Raw genomic sequence first — 26645 nt, forward strand, 5'->3', positions numbered from 1 at the left:
TAATCCAGTGCTTATTGCTTCTCCAATTAAAAAAATGTGCATCAGAATCTGCTTACTGCAGCTATAAATGTCTCCATTTCACTGTTCCGATTTACTCCACTATGGGTCTATTTTTGTCCTGTACATGACTAGCTGTTGCACTCCTAGGTTATGCTGGGAGAGACCATTCAGGTCAAGGACTGAATGCAAAAGTCCTGCGGAAAAAGTTATGAAGAAGTAGCAGAAATTGTAAGGTTGCATCATTTCTTCGACTGACATGGCAATTGCTTCTCTGCCCGTGATATGGTATGCTGTCTGAATGTGAGGGAAAGCACTGCGTGAGTTAGACTTTTCACCCTTTGCCTTTGTGGGTTTCTGTCAAATATGATGTGAGTTAATTCTTTAAAAAAGCTTCAAAACAGTATTAGTTCCTCACTTTTTAATTATTGTATAGTGACAGACATTGGATGAGGGAAGAGGTGAACATCATTTGGGGATAAAACACCAAGAGGTTTTTGTCTATCAGCAGCTGTATGTGAGCCATTTGCAGCTGTGCACACACTCTTCACTGTCTTAGGATAAAATCCTACAGAAAAGTGTCACTCCAGGTGGGGAATGTTTATGTATATCAGCCCTCAACCAATCATTCTATGAGCATATTCCTTCCTATCCTGGTTGCTGCCCAGCCTTCAGCAATCCATCCTGGTGCATCTGTATTTGCCATCTTCTTCCACAATAGCATGACGTTAACATTTCCACACTAAAGTCATTAACATCAATGGAACATGGTGTGTTTGACTGCACTAGGCATAAACATTCTGTTAGACCACTTGCTGAAGAAAGCCCTCAGATCCATCCCACTTTGAACTACAACCCCCACAGTGCTACATATTGACACTGTGTAAATGGTTGGGTGCAGATTTGCACGTTTCTCCCTTAGATTTAAGCATCTGTTGTGTAAAGGACAAAGCGTATAAAAATTAAGTGGAAAACGCTATTGAAAATACCAGCGCTTGTGAGGCTCTACTAATTCTTTCCTACTCTACTTTTAATGTGCAAAATGAAAAATGTGTCAAGAATAGGTAAAAAACAAACCTATGTCAAAGCTATTCTAAATGGAAGGCCAGGACCTACATGTATATGCTGTAATATGTTTTTGCAGGCAGACATAATGCTAGAAGTCCTCTAATAGTATCTGTAGATATTGATTCTTCATCATTCTGTAACCCAAAAAACCTCACAGCTTTTGGGATAAGTATCAGCATCTTTCATTTTTCAGAGCAGAGACCAAGCTCCTCCTTGCTCATGGTTTGTAAACACCTTATCTTTTGGTCTCTCAGCTCCTACCTCATCCCACAGCTCCCCAGTTACAATCTGCAATCACTAGGACAATGTCTGTAGATATACTGAAGGCAATATATACCCTATTTCCTTTGAGTGTATATAGAGCACTGGAAGCTAGAAATACCCACTGTTTCCTTTCTGTCTGGCAGCTTTTTTGGCTTTTTAGGGGCTTTTAAATTGAAATTTATGTACTTAAATGTCAAGTGGAGCAAACTAAATGTGGACTTCAGTTTCCTACTGACATGCAAACAAAGGCCAAATCACCTCTTAGCATAAGTGAAAAGGTTGTCTACGCACTCGGGAGCACCTGCCATTTTACGCCTTTCAGGGAGAAAGGGCATGTGCCCACGGCAGCACAGCCCTCCCGACGGGAACGGCATCCCTGGGTGGTCCAGCCGTGCCCGCAGCATCTCTCACATCGCGTGTCCCGTTTTCAGTCCGCCCAAGGCTGAAGGACAAGGAAGAGCCGCTTGGCAGGAGTGTCTAACCGGACCGATGTGCTTCGTCTGTGAAAGCGAATGCTCCTCCACAGCCGGCCTGCCCTGCTCGCTCACACTCCGATGTCCCTTGTGCCGGACACACACTGTACTCTAAGCAGGACGAGCCCAAAACGCCTTCGCGACTTCCAGCGCCGGCCCTCGACTCCGTGACCAGGCAGACCCCCGCCTTTTGCCCTCTCGCAGTCCGCCCGCTCCACGCGGAGCAATAGAGGCTTCCCAAGGGACCGGCGAGCCCGTGGAAACGCCCCACTGCATCACTCCCAGCCGCTGTTTCTCGCTCGAGCTGCACAGGCACGCTACCACCCCACGCCTTGCCCCTTGCTCTGCCCAGGGTGAAGCATCCACCCCCGCGTGTTCCCGAGCTGCCGCGGGGGCGCGGGCCCGGCGCTCGGGGGCCGCGTCCCCGCCCGCGCTGCCCGGCCCGGCGCGGCCCGCAAGGACTCCGGGCTCAATGTCAGGCGGCGCGGGGCCGCCGGCAGGGGGCGGGCGAGGGGCGGCGGCGCCCGCCCTGCGCGGAGCGCGCTCCGAGCCGGCGGCGCTGGTGATGCCGGGCGGCGCGGCGGCGCGAAGCTCAGCCCAGCCCAGCCCAGCCCAGCCCAGCCCGGCCCTGCCCAGCCTTGCCCAGCCCAGCCCAGCCCAGCCCAGCTCCGGGCGGCACAGCCCAGCCGCGCCGCTGAAGGGCACCGGCGGCGGCGAGGCTTCCCCGCGCTCTCCCGCGGCTGGGGTGCGCCCGCCCCGCAGCATGGAGGCTGGGAAGCGCAGCTCCTCCGCCGGCAGCCGGGACGATGGCAGCGCTAACTCCTTCCCAGCCAAGCCGGCGGCCTCGGCGGAGAAAGCCCAGAGCAGCCCCGGCAGCGGCGGCGTGAAGGAGCATGGCAACTCGGTGTGCTTCAAAGTGGACGGCGGCGGGGGCGAGGAGCCCGTGGTGGGCTTCGAGGATGCCGAGGGACCCCGGCGGCAGTACGGCTTCATGCAGCGGCAGTTCACCTCCATGCTGCAGCCGGGGGTCAACAAATTCTCCCTCCGCATGTTCGGCAGCCAGAAGGCGGTGGAAAAGGAGCAGGAAAGGGTTAAAACTGCGGGGTTCTGGATCATCCACCCCTACAGCGACTTCAGGTTAGCGCGGGGCTCACGGCGGGCGGGAGAGGGGTGGCCCCGGCGCCTCGCACCTCTCCCGGCGCAAACTTCGGCGGGCGCCGGAGCGGGTGGTGGGGCCGGGGCTGCCGCGGGCTCGGCCCGGCGCTCTCCAGCGTGCTGCACCCGGGACGGCCCCGCAGGCCCCGCGCCGCCGGGGCGCCGCCCGCAGCCCCCGAGCCGGGATGCTGAGCTCTGGGGCTCTGCAGCCCGCCGTCCCGGTCTGTCTGCGCCGCGGGCCGTCGGACACGACTCCGCTCCGCCGGGATGAGAGCTCGCCCGGGGGGTTACACAGCTGCATCAGCATCAGTAAAATCCCGGCGTCCGCACACGCCTGCCCTTTTCTGAGCACCCGGTGTAAACACTTGTTCCGGGGGTTGCGAGAAGGAAGTGCGTCTCTGTCAGAATTGCAGTAAAATAAGTTTATCCAGGTGATCTGTGGAAAACTGTGTTTTCATAGGTAGACATGTAAATGTGATGGCAAATTGCCATTGCTTTCACAGTAGGATGCATGGATGCAGGACTGGAATATTCATACAGAAAGCAGAGCAGATAAATGCCCAAGAAGTTATAGTTCCCTTTAAAAATACATTTAAAGTGTAAGATTATTTCATTCTCTACTATGCCAGCTGGCTGTATGCCTTTATAAATGTAACACTCTCCGTGATATTTTCTGAGGAACTATCAATGTCGTTAAGCGTATTTAATCAACAGCTTGAATTGAACAACCTGCATCTATATGGTTAAGTGAATCGCAGCAGAGTCTGTGTTTAAAAAAAGAAAATCCAGAATGTTCAATAGTTACATGGATCTTCTAAGAAAGAACTGGGTTAAACAGAACATTCTTTCAGTGAGAAGAGGAGGAAATAGTTTCAAAGTCCAATTTTCTGTGGGACTGTTTGGAATGAGGTGTTTCAAAATGAGTTGTGCTAGCACCTTGCAGCTGAACCTGAGAGCAGTACAGCTACAGGAGTGGAGGAGCATGGCAGTACTCAGTTATGACTTGAAGTCATGCTTCAAATCCCTACTTGTTTTCCTGGTTCCCTGAACTCAATAAACTCAATAAAAAGGATGTACTCATCCTTTTCCTGGGGTACCTGTTCACCCCCTTGTATGTCAGCTCAGCTGCATTAGCAGGTGCATTAAGTGGAGAGAGAGAGCCAAGCGCCTACCCACTCCCTTTCTACCAGCTAGAAAGGAACGTAGCAGGTCACATCTGGTGCTGTGGTAGCATGCATAAGGGATTGGGGGGGTCTGATAGCTTCATCCTTGTCTGTGTGTGTGCATGAGTAACTTTATTCACATGAGGATTCTGTTGAAATTAATGAGGTTATTCTCGCAAATAGTTTTCCTTGTTCTGTTGTAAACTTGGTTTCGGAGTGGGGTGCAGACCCAAACAATATTTTGGGCAATAGGAGCTTATTTGTCATATTTTACAGCATGTAACTTTTTAAGCTGTTCTGTGAAATAGGTGATAAGCATGTTCATTCTGTTTCATTACAGAAATGTCTTCCAATTCTTCGAGTGGGAAGGTTTAGAGATCATAGCATGTGTTTCCCATTTTTTTTCAATAGGAGTAAACAACACTGCATCCTGTTCAGCCTGTTGTCTGCATATTCTTAAATTATCTGCTATTTTCAGTTGGTTTTTTTTTTTTTTAAGTTTTTATTTTATTAGAGTAAGTGCTTGGTTTTTAAATAAAGTTCTTTCATTAGTATTGGGATGATGTGGCAGGCTCCCGAACAAATATTTTAGCCCGAGGACTGTTTCAGTGGCAAATATGGGATGTGTGTGTTTTTTCTCCCAAAACAATTACGGCCGTGTAGTGGTACCACTCTTTTTGGGTGGCAGTGCAAAATGCGTGAAAGAGTTGTACTATACAGTATATTGACTTTATTTGGGAATTCCAACAGGACTTTTAAGTGCCATCTAACAGTCACTTTGTACCAGAACAAATTCAGGTATAAGGATGGAGTTGCTTTGATTAATTTTTGCATGTTATTTGTAGTAATGTAATGCTTATGTGTAGACAAGCCTTCAAGCATCCAAAAAGACACAGATATTCCCATGCTGCTGTGTCGATGTTCTTTCCATAAGAGGAAATAACTAAATTTTCTACTAAAATAAGAAGAAAAAAGTAAAAAGCTGAGTATTTTATGGTATCCAATTGAGAAGATGTATTATGCATTTGTAAATGCAGCTCTTATTAGGGTATTTGTGGCAGCTATGAAAAAAGACATCTCAGTAAACTTTACATGTAGACACACCTAGGAAAATACTGGGTTAACCATGTAAAATGTGGGAAAATTTTGGTATAGGCTTCTGCGGACTCTTTTGTTTTCTCCCTAGCTCTGCATGCTTGTATGCATTTCCTGGAATAATTTGATGTTTTTGGTTATATTTCTTGATTCCATTCTCATGTTTTTTTGTACAAAAAAAGTATATCCGTCTACACCAAATAGTATTTTATTGTGATGTTTGGAGGAGTGGGCAGTATCTTGGTGCCCTCCTGCCCCTTGTTTTGGTATGAACAGAATGTGGAACCTGTGTCTAAACTCAGTGCTCTGTAAATTGGTTACTTGCAGCCTTGTGGGGCTTGATCTTTAGATGCTCTCCATCTTGCATGTGTTTCAGGGAAGAATTGTCTCTTCTTTGGGCAGATACACCCTTGGAGGATTAAATTCAATAAGTATTACATAATTTTTCCACAAGGGGAATATTTTGATCCTAGTTGTCTTTTCCCAGTCTTCTGAGGTTAATGTGTAATTTGGAAGCTGTTATATAAACACTGCACCTAATGCACATCAAACCCAGCACAAGGCCTCTGTTTATCACTCGCCCACCGTGATTACTGTATCTCTAAAGCTGGACACCGATTCTGTGTAATTGCATGAGTAACAAAAGTGAATTTATTAGTCATAGTTTGCTGAAGTCCTGTGTGTGTTCTGTGAGATACTGAGTGCCTTCAGCTGTCCATTCTGATAGGTGGAAGAATGAGCCTTCACTGGAGAGCTTCATCCAGCCCTGTGGCCTTGCAGCCACTGGATGAGAGCAGGACAAAGCTGACAGGAGATGGGAGCAGCTGCATGGTTCTGCTGCTGCCACACGTGTCGTTTTTTTCATAGGAGATTAGTGGGCTTTGGACGACTTTTATTTGTTACGGCCTTCTGGTATTAATGGAAATGTACATGACTGATTTTTAGATGATTAATTACTCCATGTCCTTTGGTATGTAAGGAGTTTCTCTAATGTTCAGAGGGCTGCCTTGCATGTGCCTGGGCTGCTCATCCAGCCCTGTGTCATCTCCCTCCCTCCCTCCCTCCCCACTGAGAAACTCACTCTGTCAAGGAAATCTTGGGTTTATTACCACATTGGCTAGGGCATCTGTAGTCAGCAATCTATAAAGAAAACACAGTTGCTACAGAGTTGCAGAAATAGCAATGTATGAGACAGACTGAGTGGAAATAATGCGTATGTGCGTAAGTGTAGCCTTCACACACTGATGGTTACAGTCAGCTTGATGCTTGGGTTCAGCCTTTGTCTGGAAGTCAGGACAAAAATTTTAACTGGCTTCAAGATGAAGTAAGACTATGATGTGGCATTGTTGGTCAGAGTAGCAGGTAAAGAGGTGCAGTGCAGGCAGTGCTGAAGGTCTTTTTTCCCTCTGTAAATAATACAAAGTATAGACTGATTTGCAATACTAAGAAAAAAAAATTGGCATTTTATCTCTCTGAGTAACTTTCCATTATCCAAGAAATTCAAAGCCTTATTTTAATGATAACAGTAAAGTAAAAGCAGAATTATTTCTAAAACTGGAACAGAAAATTTGAGTGTAGTGAATAGTGAAGGTTTGCCAGATTTTTTTAGCTTGTGTGCCGTTCCAGTTTCAAAATCTTTTTGTATACACATTTAAGGCATCATGTGAATGTTTGAGGTTTAGCATGGAAATCTTTATAAATCACTAAAGGTAATACCTTGTAAGTAATTTAATGCCAGATTTCAAAGGGTTTAATCAGGGCGACAAACAAAATATTTGCATATGTATGTCTGGGTAGTTGCAGAAGAATTGGCTTATTTTGCTGTTAAAAAACATTCTGTTATACTGTGCAGCTTTATGCAACCCATCCATGTTGTCATACAGATGTACAGCTTCAATTTTCAAGGAAGTGTGTGCCCAACTGTAAGTCACAAATGCCATGGTTTAGTGTGCCTCATGTTTTTTTAAATTATAATTTTTTTAAAACATTTGAACTTATATTTGCATTATGAATTGATATTCTTTTTCGTTTTCATCTATCTTTTGGACCTGTCTTTGACCACCAGAAGTCGCCCTAACATGATAGACTGTGCATGTTATATATGCAGCTTACAACCATATTTCTAAATTTCATGCATGCATTGTTTTAAAACTTGCTTTTTAGGATCAGTCTTCACTCTACGTGTTATACCTATCTTAAGTTGTGTCTTAAGAAGCTTAAGATAAGCACTTTGTGCTTCTCTTTTGTCACATGTTTTTAATGTCTCTCTTGAAGCTAATGAGATTTATGTTTTTGTGAGCTCTTACATACTTAGGTTTATATAGAGCAGTAGAGTTGGAAGGTAATGCTATATGCAATGGAGACAAAATGTTGCTAAATGTTCAGTTCTTACATTTGACTAAACATGGAGAACCATTAATATTAAAAAGATTATTAATGGTACTTGGGTTTTATTTGCTGCATTCCAACAATTTTTGCCCTTTGCTTCTGTAAATGACGTAAAAAATAAAATGGCAGAATTGTAGCATTAACCTAATCTTTATAATGTTTGAAAATTCCCTCATAATATCAAGTTTTGTATTGCCTTCATAATAGTTCCCCAGGTAGAATGCAACTCTCATAAAGGCAGGCTGAAGAAAAATACAGTAATGATTCTCAAAAGTATAAATGGATGTTAAAAAGAGGAAAGAAATTACATCAAAGTAATGGAATAAAATTGCAGCAACAAGTATGTAAATTAGATGTTTAGGAAGCAGGACCAAAAATAAGCAACAAAATATTCTATTGGAACTGTTCTGATGCAAAATATAGGCCAGAAATGCATTAGGCTGTTTTTGATCTCAATTTCCTATGAATTTTTTGTACTGAATAATTTTTTATCAGTGGTTATCATGGATTCATCTGTTATGAAGTCTAGTTGACTAAAAATATCTACTGACTTTTCCTTTTGTACCACTGGTAAACAGGGATATGTGAGAGAAAATAGGGTTAGCGAGGTGCATTTCATGCTTTTTGACTCATGAGGGCTGTGTACTTTTGTCTGCTTTGACATTTTCTTCAAGAGCTAAAGCAAGGCAGTGGAGTCCACCCAAAGTTGGTGCAGCAGCCACCTGCCTTCCGGACTGCTAGGGCATGTGGGAAGCCGTATGCCCTTGTTTGTTCGAGCAATGTTTTTAATTTTATTAGTAAGACATCCTTCTGTCTCTGGATATGTAGAATACTAATGCTTAGTTTGAGCTCACTTATATGTTGAACATTTGCCAGTTTTTGTTATGTTCATTCTAGTTCTGGAATAACAGTCTATTGACTGCATCTTCTTTCACGCTCTTGTCGTGTTACTTACTTAAATATTAAATAATGTTTAGGGGAGAGAAGAGCTGAACAAGTGTAACTCAATTCCTCAGTTCTCTGAGTTACTTTTAATTTAACTTGGGACATTTTGAAGATCTTTGGCAGCGTATAGGAATATGCACAAAAGTACATTTTTTTCCTGCAAGATGCTTATTTTACAATGTTCACTTTCTACACAACCTATGTAAAGGCAAGTATGTTCATTATGATTTTGCAATAAGTTTAGAAAGAAACCACAACAAAATAAAATAAATACAAATGTTACAGAATTCCCATGAATAATTCTGTAATATGTGAGTCAAAGATGATGTTTTGGGGATGTTATATGTGAGTCTTTAAAATTTAACCCAGGGTCTTTAAAATTTAACCCAGGACACTCAGTATCATTAGACTTCCTCTTCAGTTTTCTGTGTTTTTGTGTTTTTGCGGTTTTTTTTTTTTTTTTTGCTTTGACTGCAGTGAGAAAAAAGTGCTTGATAAATATTATCTATATCCATATCTCTGTATGCACAAATCCAAAATTAGGTCTCATAAGATCATCATCATGCTTGGGCCTGTGGGGAAAATGTACTGACTCTGGTATTCCAATTGATTATTTTAGCAGGTCAACAAATTTTTAAATGTGCACTGCAACTTCATTTGTTAGCACATCAAAATAAGTGATGCTTGTAATTGAGTCAGTAAAAGTTTCTTTTTCATCCTAGGTTTCTCATACTTGGGTATATGAAGGGAACTGTGAGTTGGAACACTGTGTAAAAGCATTGAGTAATATACAAAGGTCTAGATTTATGATTTGATTGTGTGTTTGGTAACTACAACAGCTAATTGAAAGATGCATAGGATTTGATAAGTTACTTTAGATTTCTTTGTGTGTGTTGGAGAGTTTATATAAAGAAGTCAAAATCTGAGTGGCTCAGTTTCTGATTGTTCAGCCTGGAGTAACAGAAATAGAGATAGATGAATTCAGAGGTCACCTAAAAAGTATGAGTCTTTAGTGCTGCATTTCTGCCTGCCTATTAAAGATCAGTGGCACTGTAATATTTAATTAAACTTTGTCAGCTTTTCTGAGAGTTTAAACTTGAAGCTATAAGAAGCAAAAACCCTATTTTTAGAGATGTGTGTAGAATATGAAAAATTGAAAAGAAATGTACTTAATTTTATGATAAACAAGAAGTATCCATTCTCATCTTTGCTTTTACTCAACAGCATGAGAACTGCTTTCTATGTCAATATACATTTTTTTTGAGAGAGGAAACTTTTAACCTACTTTGCAATGTTTAATTTTTAACCTGACAGTACAGTTCTTGTTAATTGCTTGAAAGTCCTTTAGCTGTCTATTTCCTGATTCTTTCCCAGAGGCATGTTTTAATTTTAAAAATCATAGTGTATTCAGCTCTAATTATTTGAGAGCTTGTTCTAGACACATAGTAAGGTATGCTAATGACCAAAAACTGTATCAGCTGGAGTCAATGTCAGTACTACCTCAAGGACACTGTCATTTAGCTTCTATAAAATCTCTACTAATATCTTTTAATCTGATGACAGATTCAGGCAAGCTTCATGGTATTTTTCAATCATCTTATTGCCATGTAGTGTGATGCAGCTGGAATAAGTCTGGAATAAACTTATGTTCAGAAAATGTTTATTTAATTACAAAAGAGCTGCATACTGTTTCCATTATGTATTTTTAAAAAACCCAAAACTAACCCCAAAGCCATTTTTATTTTTGCCAGTGAAGTACCCAAAACTTAAGTTACATTATATAGCTAAGAACAGGATTTTATTTTTATGTGATTATCTTCAGTGTTGTTTGTGTGTATATCTTACCTATTTAAGCATGTAATTTAATAGATATTTTGCTACACTATTGGAATTTAGTGTGCTACTGCTACTGTTTCTATCTCTAAAAATGTTAATATTTATTAAAAATTCATATTAAGATACTCTGTTTTCAGCTGAAAAAGCAGAGGTTGATTTATGCCTGCAGTCAAAGCTATGTTGGTTCTAATTTTTTTAAAATCTTTTTTGTGTGAGTTTATTTTTTGAAATTACTTTAAGCGATATATATATATAATTTGGGAAGGTTTTTAAAAGTTTTTAATATTGGGGAGGGTTTAAGTGGTACGACTGTTTTTCATCATATTTTGTCTGAAAATCACTGAACCTTACATTTACATTAAAGTTCCATATAAAGAGTCCCACAGAAATAAATTGTGCCCCCACAGTATCAAATCTTCCAATTCTATACATGTTGTACCCTGCTTGTCTCCAGTTTTTTTTTGTCCTCTTATATCAGTGGCCTAGGGTGTGTAAATATTGATGTTTCCTTAGCTGATTTTGTTGCATCTTACACTAACTTACCAGATCCTCCAAGAAGCATCTCTCTTCATGGCATGACTGCAGCAGTAGACAGTGTGTTGATTAAATGATCTGACCTTAATGCAGATACATGGATTTCATAAATTTAGAGTAATATGTAATGAGACCCCAATAATGGTCTATCCTTTTCTAGGGAAAAGCTGTGGAAAATACAAAGAACTTTTATAAGATACATAGAGTAAGATATATCCAGCTCTACCTTGGAGATGGAATAAAAGCATGGCTGCAGAACCACAGAGATGCAATCAAGCTTTCACACGGTTAGTTAGAGGTTTTCCATCAGGCTCTTAAGTGATTTCTGTCTGGTTGTTCGTTCCAGGAGGGCTTATTATTTAGGTCTGGCAGAGAAATTGCTGTGAAACCTGTAGCATGTGCTACTACTCCCTAAACATCTTATTAATGCCTGGCAGTAGATGCTTGCAAGCCTCTGGATTCCCCAAACACATCCAGAGCTACAGGATCCTTGGGATAGCTGCATATGGGCTTATTTGCACTTGATTTTTCAGGGAAGGTAAGAGCCAGGCTTGTCTGTCACTCTGGTTCACCTTGCCTTTAGTGTCAGAGAAGCCTGGTGGTAACAAAAAGAATTGCTTTTCCAGCTCGGGATTAGTCTGGTAGATTGAAATTTGGAAACAAAGAAGTGAAATAAATCAAGTATATACCTCTAACTTCAGTTGTTAATTGGGTACCTTTCTCTTATACCCATTTTACCAAGTGCTCTTAAGAGCTGTTTTTTAGAGCTGTGTATCCAGTGTTCATGGAAGCTCTTATCTAGATGACTGCCTAAGTACTGAATCCTGCTTTTTCTTTTATTTATATTATTTCTTATGGTCTAATTTTCAGTTAGTGAAATCATGCTATAGGGAATTTGCATTCAAAAGTTCCTAGGAGCACCTAGATGTAGTCCCTGAAAGAGTATTTTTTAGAAACAACTTCCTTTTCCCCCTCATTCTGTCTTTTTGTCCTCCTACATCTCTTTCTGAAGATATAATGCATTCCTTTAAAGAAATGGAAATAATGTACTGATTTTATATTTTTAAAATTTGTTTATTCTGCTGTGTAGTTTTCCATTCTTACTCAGTCTGTTAGCTAGAAGATACTGAGCTGTTAGTTCAAACTAATTCGGTATTTTCACAGCCTCTTGAAGTTTGTAAAATGCTTTGTAGTAATTAAAGAAAAAAAACCTTCATGTATATTTTCCATTTCCCTTGACTCGGACAGGTTAGCATCTTTCTGTTGAGAATTGCAGTGTGATGTGGTTGAACATACTGTTGCCATACACTGTTACACAGGCACTTCGCCGAAATTGTCCCTTCAGCTTGTGTATTGCCAGCATGGGAATTCAAGTCTTGCACACATCTACCACATTAAAGATATAATTATCAGAAGCACAGTTTTGTAATGCAGAGGGAGTGTGGTACCAAGAGTAAGCACTGCCAGATGGTAGGCAATCTATCAGGGCGTTTAAAAAGGGTCAGAATTGAAAATGTCTGAAATCCGATGGCTTATTAAGCAGTAGACGTTGAATGTGTGGGAAAAGTGAGAGATGAGTAACCTAAGCATGAGGTGCCCACATGACCAAACAGACTTTTAATTGCATGCATTCTGCCAGGATTATATGAAATACTTGTTTGTGCTAAATTAAATGTGGTTTTGAAATTTGGAACAGAATATTAAATCCAGTTTTATACTGCTGGGTGTTGAAAAGTTCAGTCGGATTTGTACACGTTCTTATTGTTTATTTATTGAAGTAATGAATTTATTATGATGGTTCATTTCTCTGTAATGGAAAAAGACGTCCAAAAACAATTTTGAGGTTTTTGTGTTGAAAATAATTAAATCCACTATGTAATAATTCTATTATTCCATATATATATTATTTGTATATTTCATATACATATTATTTATCAACACAAATTTTGACTGAATCCAATTAAATGTCTCTGGTTCTACATTTCTATTTAAAGGCATGGACTGTGAGTTTAAAATTCCCTGTTTTAACTTTAAGCTATTCTTTAGTCTTTTTTCCTAAAGTTAGATTTTCTGTAGTCCGCCCATGTGTTGTGCTCTGTTGTTCACAAGCACACAAATTTTCTTTTGTCAGGAGATGATTCTCATTAAATCAGGTTTGAGGAATACTCCGTCAGTATTATACAATCAGTGTTATTCAGCAATTTCTGCCACCATCCCCCTCTTTCCCCAGGACTGTTTGAGCACTGCTTGATGTGACTATGGCTGTTTCTGTAATTTCTAAGCTACAGCCAACTTCTTCATTCTCCACAGGCTAGACCAAATTTATCTTTCTGTGGAATGGATGGGAGAGCTGCAGTGAACTTCCACTCCCACACTTGTTCCTCATAACACGACAGAGTTCAGATTTGCTTCAGGGAAGGAGAGCTAGCTGTGTAGCCTGGGAATGCAGGTACCATGAATCTGCCTAAAATGGTGGCAGATGTTCCTGCTGGGGCTGCTGACTCGTGATTCCGTTAAGTGTCACTGAATAGCAGTTCGTCTACGTTGAATATGCATGCTGATTTTGTGCCACTGGCAAAATGAGCAAATGGGATATGGTATTTAACTTGGTTTCATGTTTCCAGTACAAATTTTTCCATTTCTGGAGCGGCTTTGAAAGTGTCAGTTTTACCCAGTGCTCTGCACAATGTGCAAATCCATAGGATGTTAGATGAAGATCTGAAATGGAAGTCAGGAGCCCATCTATCTTTGAATTTCAGGAGCTAGATACTTGTAAGCATCTGGACTCAATGCCTGAACATCTTTCAGAATTCCAGTCACAAGGAGCCCAAAATGGTAAATCTGATTTTTAAAAAATGTTGCCCATGGGTGTTGTGCATTTTGCAGCACTAGCATGTCAGAATAATGCAAATATGTTTCCGCTTCCATTTTTGCTGTATTATACATTTTGATTTGAAATTTACAGATCAATGCATATTCTAAGATTATGAGGAAAAGCTCTGTTAATTTTTCACTCTCAATTTCTTGGTGTTCTCCATCAATAAATTATTAATATCTATTTGGCAGTTCTAATTATTACACATCTTTAGTTTAAACACATTTGATTAGTTCACAACTCACTGTCCTCCAAAAAATGAAACATAAATATTTGGCTAAATTAGATTTTGTCTTTCTCAGGAATATTGGCTTGTGGCTAAAACCTCTTATGAGATCTCCAAAGTAAAATGTTTTCATTTGCTGAAAGGCAGAAACCTATTTATTATATTTAGGCAACTGCATTTTGAGTGAATATGGATGGAAGATAAGGACAGACATCTGGTGTTTTATTCACCACAGAAAGAGCAGCTCATTTTGTTTTGCTGTGTCAAAACAAGAGTCATCTATCAGTATGGAAATAAAGAGCTTCCTTGGTATTTTTGTGGCTGTATATAGTTCAGGTCATGGGTCCCTGACCAAAGTTTCTTTGAGTGCTTATTTTAGAGCTACTTATCAGTGGCTACAATTATAGGAAACTTTATTTGAGCACAAACACTTCCCCCTGCAACCCCTAACCTGCAGTGGGTGTCTGATGTCAAGACCAGCCCATTGTTAAGGAATACAGACTGTTTTGTTTGAACCTGAAGATGGGAGAAAGAATTTTTGCATGAAGAGACTTCAAAGTCATCTGTCAAAGTCACTCCACCAAAATATAAAGTGGAGAAGCAGATTATTAAATAATTCCCTTTTATATTTTTTCTGATAAATATTTATAGGTGAGGCATATAACAAAGCCTGTAGTTAAGTTTGAATAAATTTTCAAATCCTAATATCTTTAGCAATCTTTAATTTTTCAGTCTGCAAACTGATATGTTATTCTGATTCCTAAAGTGACTTGCTCTCTTACAAAAATGAATAAAGACAGCATGGAGGAAAAATTTTATCTAGTGTATGTATTTTGTATAACAACTCCACTTTAGATGACTCTGTCTCAATGAAGATAGAAAAGAATTTTAAATTAATCTAGGTCTTGGTAAAATGTATCTTGCAGTGGCTCAATAACCATTTAAATGAGTCATTTCATATGACTAATTTAAAAAAAAAAAACACTTACAAAAGTATTTCAAGCAAATAATAATTCAATAAACACTTTTTACACATAGTTTGTAAATTTAATATATACTAGTTTTAGGATCTCTATCATGTGTGTCATTATTGCATATATATATGTGACAAAATGTAATAAACCCTCATGTTTAATTGCAAGCAAGCAATGGAAATTGCCTCCTGTACTGCTGGTAAAGGTGTGCTGGAAGGAGAAAAAGCATCAGTTCATGTAAAGGCGTCTCCTGGTCCTTGATATTGTGGGCTGTCTCCTGTTTTGCAAATCACAGAACTATTCAAATATTAAGTTCACATATGCTGGTTTGGGATTTTTGGAAGGAATTCAATTGTTTCCTTTTTTTAAGAATAACTGAGGTAATCTCATTTAAAAAAAAAAAAACCTCTTTGTTTCCTTATATTGGATTAAACTGCAAAAGGACCATTCAGCAAATGCATTCCATTACACTGACCAATGTTCATATGTTCATAAATGTCAGAGTTGGATTTTACATCCCCAGCAATCTAGTTTGTATTCCAAACCTCCACTCTTGGCTGAGCTGCCTGCAGCATCAGCATATGAGGCTGTGCTCTGCCCAGCTTGTGTGGAGCTTTCTGGAGCTTTAGAGGGTGAGCAGCACGGAAAGTCAAGGGGGGGAGCAGAGGCAGAGCTGACAAGGTCTCAGTTACTTAGGCTGGTAACTGGAACATCTCTGAGCATAATGTATGCTCTTTCTTCTTTACTTCACTTGCTCTTCTGGGTTTTCCTGTTAGTTTTAAACAACTGAATATCAGGTCTATCTGATCATTGCTCTGTCTAGCTGCATAATGCGCTGATTTGTTCTGGCAATGCAGGCAGAGCGCTATGCTGTCAAAAGGATGGTAACACTGGGATGTGCAGTATGCAAATTGGGAAATCTTGAAGAAATGTTAAAATTAACATTGTATCTGCTTAAATACTCTGGAAGACAAATGGCCAGCATAGAGATATGAATACAGACTGTGTAATTAGAAAAGTGGAGTGCATCCCCCTGTAAAAAAGTGTTAATAAATATACATGGGGAAAGGCATTATCAAGCTTGTGAAAGATTACTCCTTTAATTTCTTACATGTTATGTACACTGTATTTTCAATTAGTTGATACTTTAGATAAATATATATTAGTTCAGTTAATAAAATTATTAAAATAACAATTCCATAATCTTGCAACTTTTAGTGTGTTTGAGTGCATACCTAATATCTGCTTAGGAATTATAATTGTTCAGCATGGATGTTTAAATTGCAGAATAATTTTCTTCCTCTGCTGGAGAGGATTTGAACCTGTGCATTGACTTTGCATAGCACTTCTGGTATATACACTTCCAATGACAATATCAGCTTTCATATTTGTTTTGCTTTGGTGGAATGAGGAGTTGAGAATGCCTCTCCTGTCTCATCATTGCCTTCCTTGGAAAAAAGATTTTGTTCCTGGTCTAGTGTATATTTGTTTAGGGAGAGAGAACATGTCAGCAGCATACCTCACTTCAGGAGGCACCGTATGGCTTGGGGAAAGTGAACTCCCTGAGGTGTGGGAGATCTGAGCTCAGCTGCCTACAGATGGATGAGGAAATCCATGGATGTTCTCAGGTGTTGATGAAAGCTCTAGGTATTCAGTTGTTTTTTTGAAAGAAGGATGCATGTAACATGACCGTAATTACTTACCATATTGCTTTGCCATGAATCTGATCTTTCACCTTCCTTTGCTTCTCTAAAAATTGTCTGAAACATATTTGAATATTTTTCATCAAGGATAAGTTAATGAAATGATAATATAAATTTGATTTGACCACGGAGTTATCATTTTATGGTGTTATTTTCAGAACAAACAAGTTATTATTATATTTTTAACAGATATAAATTAGATTTATTACCATTTAATGCAAATTATTTACTGCAGTGTGATATTCATGGATTATAATAAAAGAACTTACTGATTCTTAAGTGTTCTGTCATTGCTTTTAAAAGCTTGAAATTTCAGTACTTATTTTTATATTTGAGGAAACATAGGCTTTGTAGCCAAAAGTCAGCTATAAATAGTTGTAAAAGGGAGTAATAATTAAACTAATATATACACACATACACACACATATACATATACATATACATATATATATATATATATATATATATATGAAATCTTGATTACCCAGTCTTGTGTTAGAATCTTGCACATCTATGTAGATACATAAAATAACTCTAAATATTCAATCATGTATATTTGTTTTCATTTATGATGTGGGAGTACATCAGCTTGTTTCATGTCTATCTATAGTTTTTTCACACTTTTTCATGTCTCTAATTTTTGCCTTCATGAAATTTGAATACTGGCTCTTTTTTTCCCTTTGGTTTGAAAATAGTGCCCATTCTTGCCTTCAATGCACTTTTTCAGGAAATGATACACCAAGTCCTACTTTGAAGCTGCTCTTCCAAATGTACTGTATCATTTTACAGCTACACAAAATGCCAGTTTTACCTCTGATTACCAGAATAAAATTGTTATATATGTATATATTTCAGATCTAAGTTGATGGTCCTAAGTTGGTGGTTTTTTGTTTTGTTGGGGTTTTTTTGTTTGTTTTGGTTTTTTAATTAGAGGAATTTTTGTAATTTTTGTGTCCCACCTCATTTGGTGGTCATGGCCAGTCTCCTCACCAAACTCTATGCCTGAGATCTATCAATAGCTACTGAATGACGTCTTCCCTATCTCTTTCTCTGAAGTAGAGAAAATAGCATTTTCCCTATCAGCAGAAACTTAAAGATTATACTTGATTATCATATATACGTGATAATTGAGAGATTGAATTGGTTAAAGAAGAATCTGTTAAAGGAAAATATTAGTTGATACTGATTGGCTTTCTAATTTTTGGAAGGGCATTAGGAAGTTACCTTCCTTTTCTTGATTCTTTGTTGAGAAGAATTACAGAAGGTTTCTTCCAATTTAAGCCTCTGAATTTTTAGTATGGAGGCATCCTAAATGTCATGTTTCTAAATGGCACTCTTAAAATTACTGTCACTACAAAATTCTTAATTAATGCAAGTGTTCCAACATGAGATACAAGATTATTTTGCAGCTGAAATATTTTTAGATCTGTCTCTTTCATACTTTTTTTCATGCCTTCAAAGTGGTCATTTCTAATTTGAGAATGTGAATGCATATTTTACAGTGATCCACTACAGAAAATAGGTGACACTTAGATAACCAATAAGTGGCACTTTTCAGTTGGTTTAAGGGCTGATAATATCAAACTGAAACAAATCAGTTACAGCCCCTGCACAAATGTTGCCTAATTCCAAGAGCAGTGGCCTAATAGCTTGTGTGAGAGGGTGGATTGCAGGAAGCTGTGGTGCTTGTGCTGTGACATGTTTTAACACAGAAGCAATCTTGATGATGTGATATGTATCCTTTCGATCAGATAAGCAAAGACAGAATCAACACTTGCTATGAAAAAATGTACTTGTGAGCCCTGACTCTTCATCAGCACCTTTTTCTGGTCTGGGAGCTATCTGGACAGGAGCAGTACCCCCATTTTTTTTAATGAAGAGTGGGGCTGAAGAATTTTAGAATAATAGAATGGCCGGGCTTGGAAGGGACTTTAAAACTTAGGTTGTTTCAACCACCCTGCCATGGGTGGGGATGCAACCTACTAGATCAGGATGCTCAGAAAGAAGTTGTGTAAAAACGAGGGAGAGCAAAAGCATTATCAGAGCTCACTGTTCCTGACCAAAGTTATGTGGAAGTCAGGCTTTAATTCTTTCTACTGTAGTTTAATAAATTTCTGTGGAGGAAAAGCAACTGCAAATACCAGTGGTAGTTAAGCAGTAGGGGATTATTGACTAAAAACTAACAGTATAATTTTAAAATAATATAGAAATTTCTCTATGTCATTTCTGTCGTCTCCTGTTGAATGCAGTAAGTGCAGTTATTTTTCCTTATTGTACCTTTATTTCTCAGAAGTCAGACACTGGATTTGTTATTGCATATAAAATACTATGGAAACTTCAGATGGAAGCTATTGAATGCATAGCAAGAACCAAATTATCTTTTGATGAAATCTCCACTGGTTAAATATGAATTAAAAATACAATGAAAAGGTACATACATATATACATTATATAAAAATAAATAAATAAAAGTGGAAATTAACTAGTTTTGTAGTATCCTTCCATGATCAGTACTGTGATTTTGTTTTCTAGTATTCAAAGCACTCAAGCTTTAAACCTAGCCAAACTATGTAACCAAAGACTTTTCAAAGTAGTAAATTGCTGTTCATTGGCTTCACTGGGCTGTGATCAGCTCCCCTGAGAGCTGCATTTATCTAATCATCTGCCTTGTGCATAGAATCACAACTGAGCAACAAATTGCAGATTGCCACTGCTAAGTGGGTTTAAAGAGATAAAAATAATGAAATCTTTTTGAAATTGTGGAAGTTTTTAATTTTAGATACACTCTGTGGTTATATAGAAAAGAAGACTTAGTATCACTGAACTTCAGTAATATCTTTTTGAGGTAGGAAATTGTATCAACATTAAAAAAAAACAAACAAACAAACAAACAAAAAACCAGCAAGGGACATGCATTGGCTCTCTTAAGTATATATGGCTAGCCTTGAAGTAATGGAATCCAGTATTGTTCTGAAATCAAATTAAGATTTCTGGTGGTCTGAAAACTTCCTTATTAGGTTATGTTTTTAATTGCTTTTAGTCTCCATCAGAATGAAGCCATTTAGCTGGAAGATTCCCAAGTCTAGCACTGCTTGTATTTCAACCAGGGAAACACAGTTTTCAGAACATCAGCCTCTGCCTCATCCCAGACTGACCAGTCTCAGACAGGTAGAGAAAGTCTTTCTGCTGCTGCTCTAGCAGGTTATTTTGCTAAGTCAATGAATGTTCATTAAGCTAGTGGTATGAATTAAAAAATAATAGCAAATGCTGATGAAATTTTCACCTGAGAAAGTGTCACTTAGTCATATTTCTTCTCTTCAGCATCACCACTGGGTGTGTAGGACACACTGTTAGAATTCTACTATAGTGTGTGCTTTGCAATCAAGAGAGGTGAGCCACAAAAGAGATTTTATTTCAGCCTTGCAGCATTTCCTTGCTTGTATTTACTTAATATAAGCTTCAAGTTGTCAAGGTGGAAAAAAAGTAGCCTAAAAAATCTAAATTGATAATTTCAGGAGAACAGTTTATTCTTTAAAAGCAAACCAAAATACTAACCCCAGAGTTTTGTCTTCCTAAAGCTTTGCAAAATGAGTTACATGCAGATGAGGAAAGCTTTATCCATGCAGAAGGATGACACAGCTGTAGAGGTGACCTGTTTGCTCCTGCAAAACAGGCCATCACAAAATAATGGCACTCCACTAGTAATTTTAGTGCCTTTGTATTATGGTCACAGAGATAGAATACAGTAAATTCTAAGTTTGGAAATATTAAAACGAAAAGAAATTGCTGCTGACCCAAAATCACTGAAGCAATCAAGTATGGATTTGCAACATTTAAACAGTTTGCTCTATGGAGAATGTTGAATGCTGTATTTCTTGCTAAAATAGAATGAATTTATTATTTTATTTGTATGCCTTTTTCCCAGAGAAGCTTGTTTTCTTCTTGATGTGCGTATTTGTAAGAGAGAAACAGATGGGCAGAATGAAAATGGATAACTGGGCGGAAGAGGATACCCTCATTTTAAGGTTGTAAAAAAAAAAGTGGTGATTTTTCAGAAAGTTTTCAGGCACAGACACCTGTGCAATCATTAAAAGAATTGGGTCCTCTGAAGAAAACACTCCTATCTTCATTCTCCTGTTCTTCAACACATACCAGTAATTATCTGTGTTTTGCAGATGTTTTCAGGCATCTAGCTTTGTTACCTCTTAGGAGAATAATAGAGTTGCACAACCAGAGGAAAATAACATGTCCTGTGAGAATGAAATGCTAATATGAATAATACCAAGTTTAGTGTTCACTAACTTGAAATTTAAAATTACTGTTGTTTCTGCTAAAATTGTTCTGTTTTTATAGGACATTGATTTCTCTGTTAGGTGAACCAGTGATCTATGAAAGCAAAGGAAATAAAGCTGTGTTTGAGGGTGAGATTAAAAAAAACCAAACCAGAACCAAACAAAGCAAAAAGGAAAGTCAGTGTTCATTTCACTGAGCCTCTGGTAGTTAATCATAACTTTTAGCTAAAGAAGAATCAAGTTTTCTAGGAAAGCATGTGAAATTTTTTTACTGGTCTTGATTCTCTGAATCTGTATAGTGAAATCGTGTTGCATCTGAGATCGGAAAATCTAGTCAGTGATGCATTAGGTTTTGCTTCAGAGGTACTTTACAAGCAATCTGAGCTAGTATCTTTTCCAATGGCCTTCCAGTTTGTAATGTGGATGAGTATTTATTTTCAGTGTTTAGACTGAATTTCCTGAAGTTTTAGTGATATGATTTACTCCTTTTTAATAAAAGATCAGAATTTTTACAGTCTTTCTTGAAATGCCCTGCAGCATCTATTCACACCACTCAGTGCCTGAGAGACTCTGCTAGCTCTGCTGTGCAGTTTGTGAGGCCACTGGCAACTTCTGCTGGTGCAGTCTGGGTGTGCCGTAAGGATAATCTCAAACTACGCTGATTCAAGGAAATTGAGACTCTGCTGTTGATGGGCAGAAAAAGGAAATAATAAGGCAAGCAAATATGAATTTGTATGCACAGCAAATTATGCAGCTAATTAATTCAGAAATGAAATTTCTTTCCTTAAGATTCAGTTTTCTCTGGGTTTGAGATATAAGTTGGAAAATAAAATGCCTGTTAAAATTCATAGCATCTTATGTTATTAAGCTTAATACAAACAGTGATTAATTAATGCTAAGTAACTCTTTCTCACTGCTTGGATAGGCACTCATTTTGAGCAGGCTGTTCATCCTATCCGGGACAGCCTGTGGCAGTGAAGAAAACACCAACACTGCAGCACCGTATTCCAGAGTTGAAAAAACACTGCTGTTACTGTAATTTAAAATATATAGTAATTTAAAATATATAGTAAATAAATTATGAGTGAAAAGAAGCCCATGAATCCACTTTGAGGATTCCATTGTAGTATTTAGTATGTTGGAGTTTTAAAAAAATATTTCTCCATAAAATAGTTTTTGTTAAATTTTGAAAAAATATGCCTCAGGATTGGGGTTTATATTTAATACTTGAAGGCTTTTTTTTTTTTTTTTTATTTTGCCTACAGGTATTATGCCTCTGAGACATTTAGAAGCATTTAAAAAGCTTCAGGAATAGTTCAGTGCAGTGCAGTGATGCCCTCTGCACCCTCTGTTAATGGCATCTGGTAGTAGCATCACTGAGTTAGCTTCAGCTAATAAGAGCAATAAGCTCTTTGCTGTGGGGCTAAGATCAGTTCTTGCTTCGCATTTTGTGTTTTGGAAGATCTAATTACCCTAAAACTCCTGTTTTTTTTCCTGATTCTCAAAAATTTTGAGTCATAAGCCTACCTCTTCTATGCTCTTCATCAATATTTTATAATAACTTTCATAAATATGGAGCTCTTGAGATTGTAAATTGTAGATTCATAACCATCCTCACTGGGGTAGGGGAAGTAGGGAAAAAAATCCTAAAAGTAGTTTGAAACAAAGGGCTATCTCAGAGTGCCAATGGCAGCTCTTTGCACTGTGTTGTGAGGCTTTACAGCTTCCTCTTTTTTACATTAATAATAGGATGTTCTCAACCATAGGCGAGGAAGTCATTGTATTGCTTTTTCTGCGCAGGTCATGGAAGGGCAATACAGGCAGTTGTACCTAGTTTTTCTCACCTGGAATAAAATAAAACATGGCCAACAGAATAGCATTTGGAAACATTTTCCTAAAAGAAAATGTCTGAGTCATTTCTAAATGAAATATAATAAAGATTTTTCTTCTTAACTAATCAGCTTATATTGTATTGTGGGCTAAAACACAAAAATCCTTAGCAGCCAATATTATTGTAGCCCTGATGCTACCACTTTTGCTGACATTCAGCATCAGGAACACCAGTGAGTTTTGCATAATCACAATACATGGTGATCCTTTAAAGTGTGGATTACCGTAGGTTAAAAACACCTGGTCCTGTATTATCTCCTGAGCTAGCTGGATGGCTGGTTGTTTGGCTTTGGTTTGCCTTTGTTTGCAAAACTGTGCTAGAGAAATGTAAAGGTCAAATTAAGTTAGCAATGCTTTGCTTAGTATTGAGCTACAGATACAAGGACACCTCTTGTAATTATTTCCTATTTGTTTTCTGCTAGTTTTAAGGATTCCTCAAGATGTTTATTCTCCCAGAGAATAATATTTCACTTTTGTGAAATACTTTGATTGATAGCATTTTAGAAGTCTTCGTGGTAATTTTACTTGTAGATCACAGTGGCAGTGATGTATTGAATTTAGTGGTTCTTTGTGATAATTCCAGATTACTGAAAAGGAATTCCAGATTACTGGAAAGGAATCTAGGAAAAGTATTACAGGAATTAAAAAGGACAGGAGAAATTGGGAAATTTTTGCCAGATATGGTGAATACTATCATATGCTGAACAAAAATACATACATCCTGAATTAAACTGAACATTTTTAGCAGTTACTGTTCACATTTACTGCAAGACTGAAAATGTGTAAAACACAAATCACATTGTAGTACAAAGGGAATAATTTTTATAGTCTGTTTTGTAGAATTTCTGAGAACCAATTAGAGGTACATTGCCAACTGCTGTCTTATCTCAAATGATAATTTAATCTCTCCAGGTGTCTCATAGAATAAAATATTTTGAAACTGGGAATTCTCATGCTATTCTCAATCCTATGCTGCTTTTCCTTTATTATGTTTTACAGTTACAGATAATAATTGATATTCTCTGATGAGTATTGTGTAAATTTAGGAGTATTTGCTTCCAAGGTAGACATGAAAAAAAGGGAATTTATAAAAGCTAGATCTTTGTGATTGTTCAGCCTGGAGAAAGAAAGGTTTCAGTGTGACTTAAGTATGTCCTTTTAGTACCTGAAGGGTGCTTACAAGAAAGATGGATAGAGACTATTTTCAAGGGCATGTAGTGACAGGACGAGGTGGAATGGCTTCAGGTTTATTAGTTTTAGATTAGATATTACAAAAAGATTTTTATTGTGAAGTTGGTGAGGCTCTGCACAGTTTGCCCAGAGAATATTTGTGGATGCCCCATCCCTGGAAGTGTTTAAAGCCAGGCTGTGTGGAGCTTGAGGAGCCTGGTCTAGTGAAAGATGTCCCTGCCTATGGCACAGGAGTGGTTGATCTTTAATGTCCCTTTCAGCCCAAACCAATCTGTGATTTTATGATCATTGGATAATACAAGAAGCAATCTCTGAAATCTCTGTAATTGATATTCTCCATGCAAGGCTCATGATTCTGAAATGTTTTATGGCCAGTTAAACTATTATTTTTGCTGATTGCCATAAACCTTTACCAAGATGAGGGTGTGTTGCATGTCAGGAGGCTGGTATTAATGTGATGGAAGTGGCCTGCAAGTCAGTGTTGAAGTGTTGTGCTGATGGTGTGTCCATGATATGTCCCCTGCAACAGGCCCCATTGTGACAGAAGGACAGAGCAGAGAGATAGTTGTGGAGCCACTGCTGCCTCTAATCTTCTAGAAACTATGATGAATCCAAGGTTGCTGGTTAGTTTTGGTACTTCTCCAAATCAGTTTTAGTTGACCAGATCTTGTTCTTGAGGAGAGTAAGAGATTATGTATTGGGTTCAGACTTTGAGTATCCGTTTGAGTTCTTTTACTGCTTAAGAATAGGTTTTTTTGACTATTTAACATTTAGGATTTATCATAATTTGCTTAAAATCTGGAATATATGGCTGTCCCCTGGAAATCTTCCATCAGGATAGAAATTCTGTGTAATGGGTGCATTTACTCAGCATTTCCATCACAGATACTAGAGCTATGAGTCTATCCCTCTACCACACTGTATCAAGCATGGTTAGTATTCTAACAGTGTTAGAGGGGCACCTTTAGATATTTCCAGAGCAAAAATGGTGAAATGCAGTACCCCTTTCTATTACTCTGCAAATTGCAGCTATTTTTTCTAACATTTCTTAGCTAGCTTTGAAAGAATATAGAATATGAGGTTGTAAAAATGCATGAAAGTTCAGTTAAGTAGATGAAGGTTTTTATGTTATCTAATTATTGTTTCTATTTTTACTTCAGTGTTTTTTTCCTCTTCCTGTAATTTTATTCCAGCACTGTAGTGGTATCAGTACATTTGAAAAGAGATACTGACATTTAATATATCCATTAGGTATTTGGCTTTCCATTTGGACAGAAATCTTAGGAAAACTCTTGCCTTGCTAAAGCACTTCTGATTGGCACAAGACATCATTTTTATCTATATAAAAGCTCAAAGAGGTTTTGACAGGAGTCTGGATAAGTCTGCTCAGTGCCTCACATGCCCACCTTTCAGTGGGTGATATACCATGGACTGATAGGCCATAGTACTACGTTTGTTCTACATGCATGTTTTTGAGAAGAAAGGCACATAATGAAATGTCTTAATTACAGTGGTTTTACTGACTATGAATGTGCTGAATGAGTTAAAGCAATCTTTATAATAATAAAATCTGGTGCTGAAGTTTGCGGCATGATAGGGACTATCTTGTAATATTTTATCACATTACATCAACCATTCTCTTTCTTCCTCTTTTCTTAGGTTTTACTGGGACTTAATCATGCTTATAATGATGGTTGGAAACCTTGTCATTATACCAGTCGGAATCACATTCTTCACAGAGCAAACAACAACTCCATGGATTATTTTCAATGTGGCATCAGACACTGTTTTTCTATTGGACTTGATAATGAATTTTAGAACTGGGACTGTGAATGAAGACAGCTCTGAAATAATACTGGACCCTAAAATCATCAAGATGAATTACTTAAAAAGCTGGTTTGTGGTTGACTTCATCTCATCAATACCAGTGGATTATATCTTTCTCATTGTAGAAAAAGGAATGGATTCAGAGGTTTACAAGACTGCAAGAGCGCTTCGTATTGTGAGATTTACAAAAATTCTCAGCCTGTTACGTTTATTGCGCCTTTCAAGACTGATTAGATACATACACCAGTGGGAAGAGGTAAGATTTATGTGGTTATGACATATTCACTAAGATCTTATTGCTACCCAACACTAGTCAATCTCTCTGAAGAGCTGCACCACAAGAAGAATGTAATACAGTTTTCCCTCACTACCTGGTGTAATTACAAGCACATACTACTAGCAATACCTTTTTGGACAAAACCAGCACAGAGTAACCATCTTCTCTATGCTAATGGCAGAGACCAAAATATCTTTGGCGTTGGTATGATTTGCATGGATGAACTCCTAAAGATGTTACAAAATGTCCAAAATATCAGAATAAGGCACGAGAAAGAAATACTAGAAATTTTGACAAGCACCTAAACCTGCACTAGAATTTGATGACTAACACTTAAATTTTTTAATGCTCTTGTAGTCACAGAGAACTTAAACTTGTTTGTATTTTTCTATTTTAGAAGAAATTGGAACCATCTCCATTGAGTAGATTTCCTAGAATGCTTATTGTTTGAAGGCTGTATGTAGGCTGAATA

The 26645-nt window shown here is 38.2% G+C and overlaps 1 protein-coding gene across 1 annotated transcript in view; it reads left to right on the forward strand.

The window, feature by feature from the left end:
* Positions 1–2470: 2470 nt before the first annotated feature.
* HCN1 (hyperpolarization activated cyclic nucleotide gated potassium channel 1) overlaps positions 2471–26645 on the forward strand; it is a 191503-nt gene continuing 167328 nt past the window's right edge. The window contains exons 1-2 of the mRNA XM_021553855.3: positions 2471–2939; positions 25729–26152. Coding sequence (XP_021409530.1) covers positions 2566–2939; positions 25729–26152 — 798 coding nt within the window. The 5' untranslated portion in view covers positions 2471–2565. The remainder of the gene's footprint in view (positions 2940–25728; positions 26153–26645) is intronic.

The sequence above is a fragment of the Lonchura striata genome, chromosome Z, assembly GCF_046129695.1.
Source record: "Lonchura striata isolate bLonStr1 chromosome Z, bLonStr1.mat, whole genome shotgun sequence".
Taxonomy (NCBI): Eukaryota; Metazoa; Chordata; class Aves; order Passeriformes; family Estrildidae; genus Lonchura; species Lonchura striata.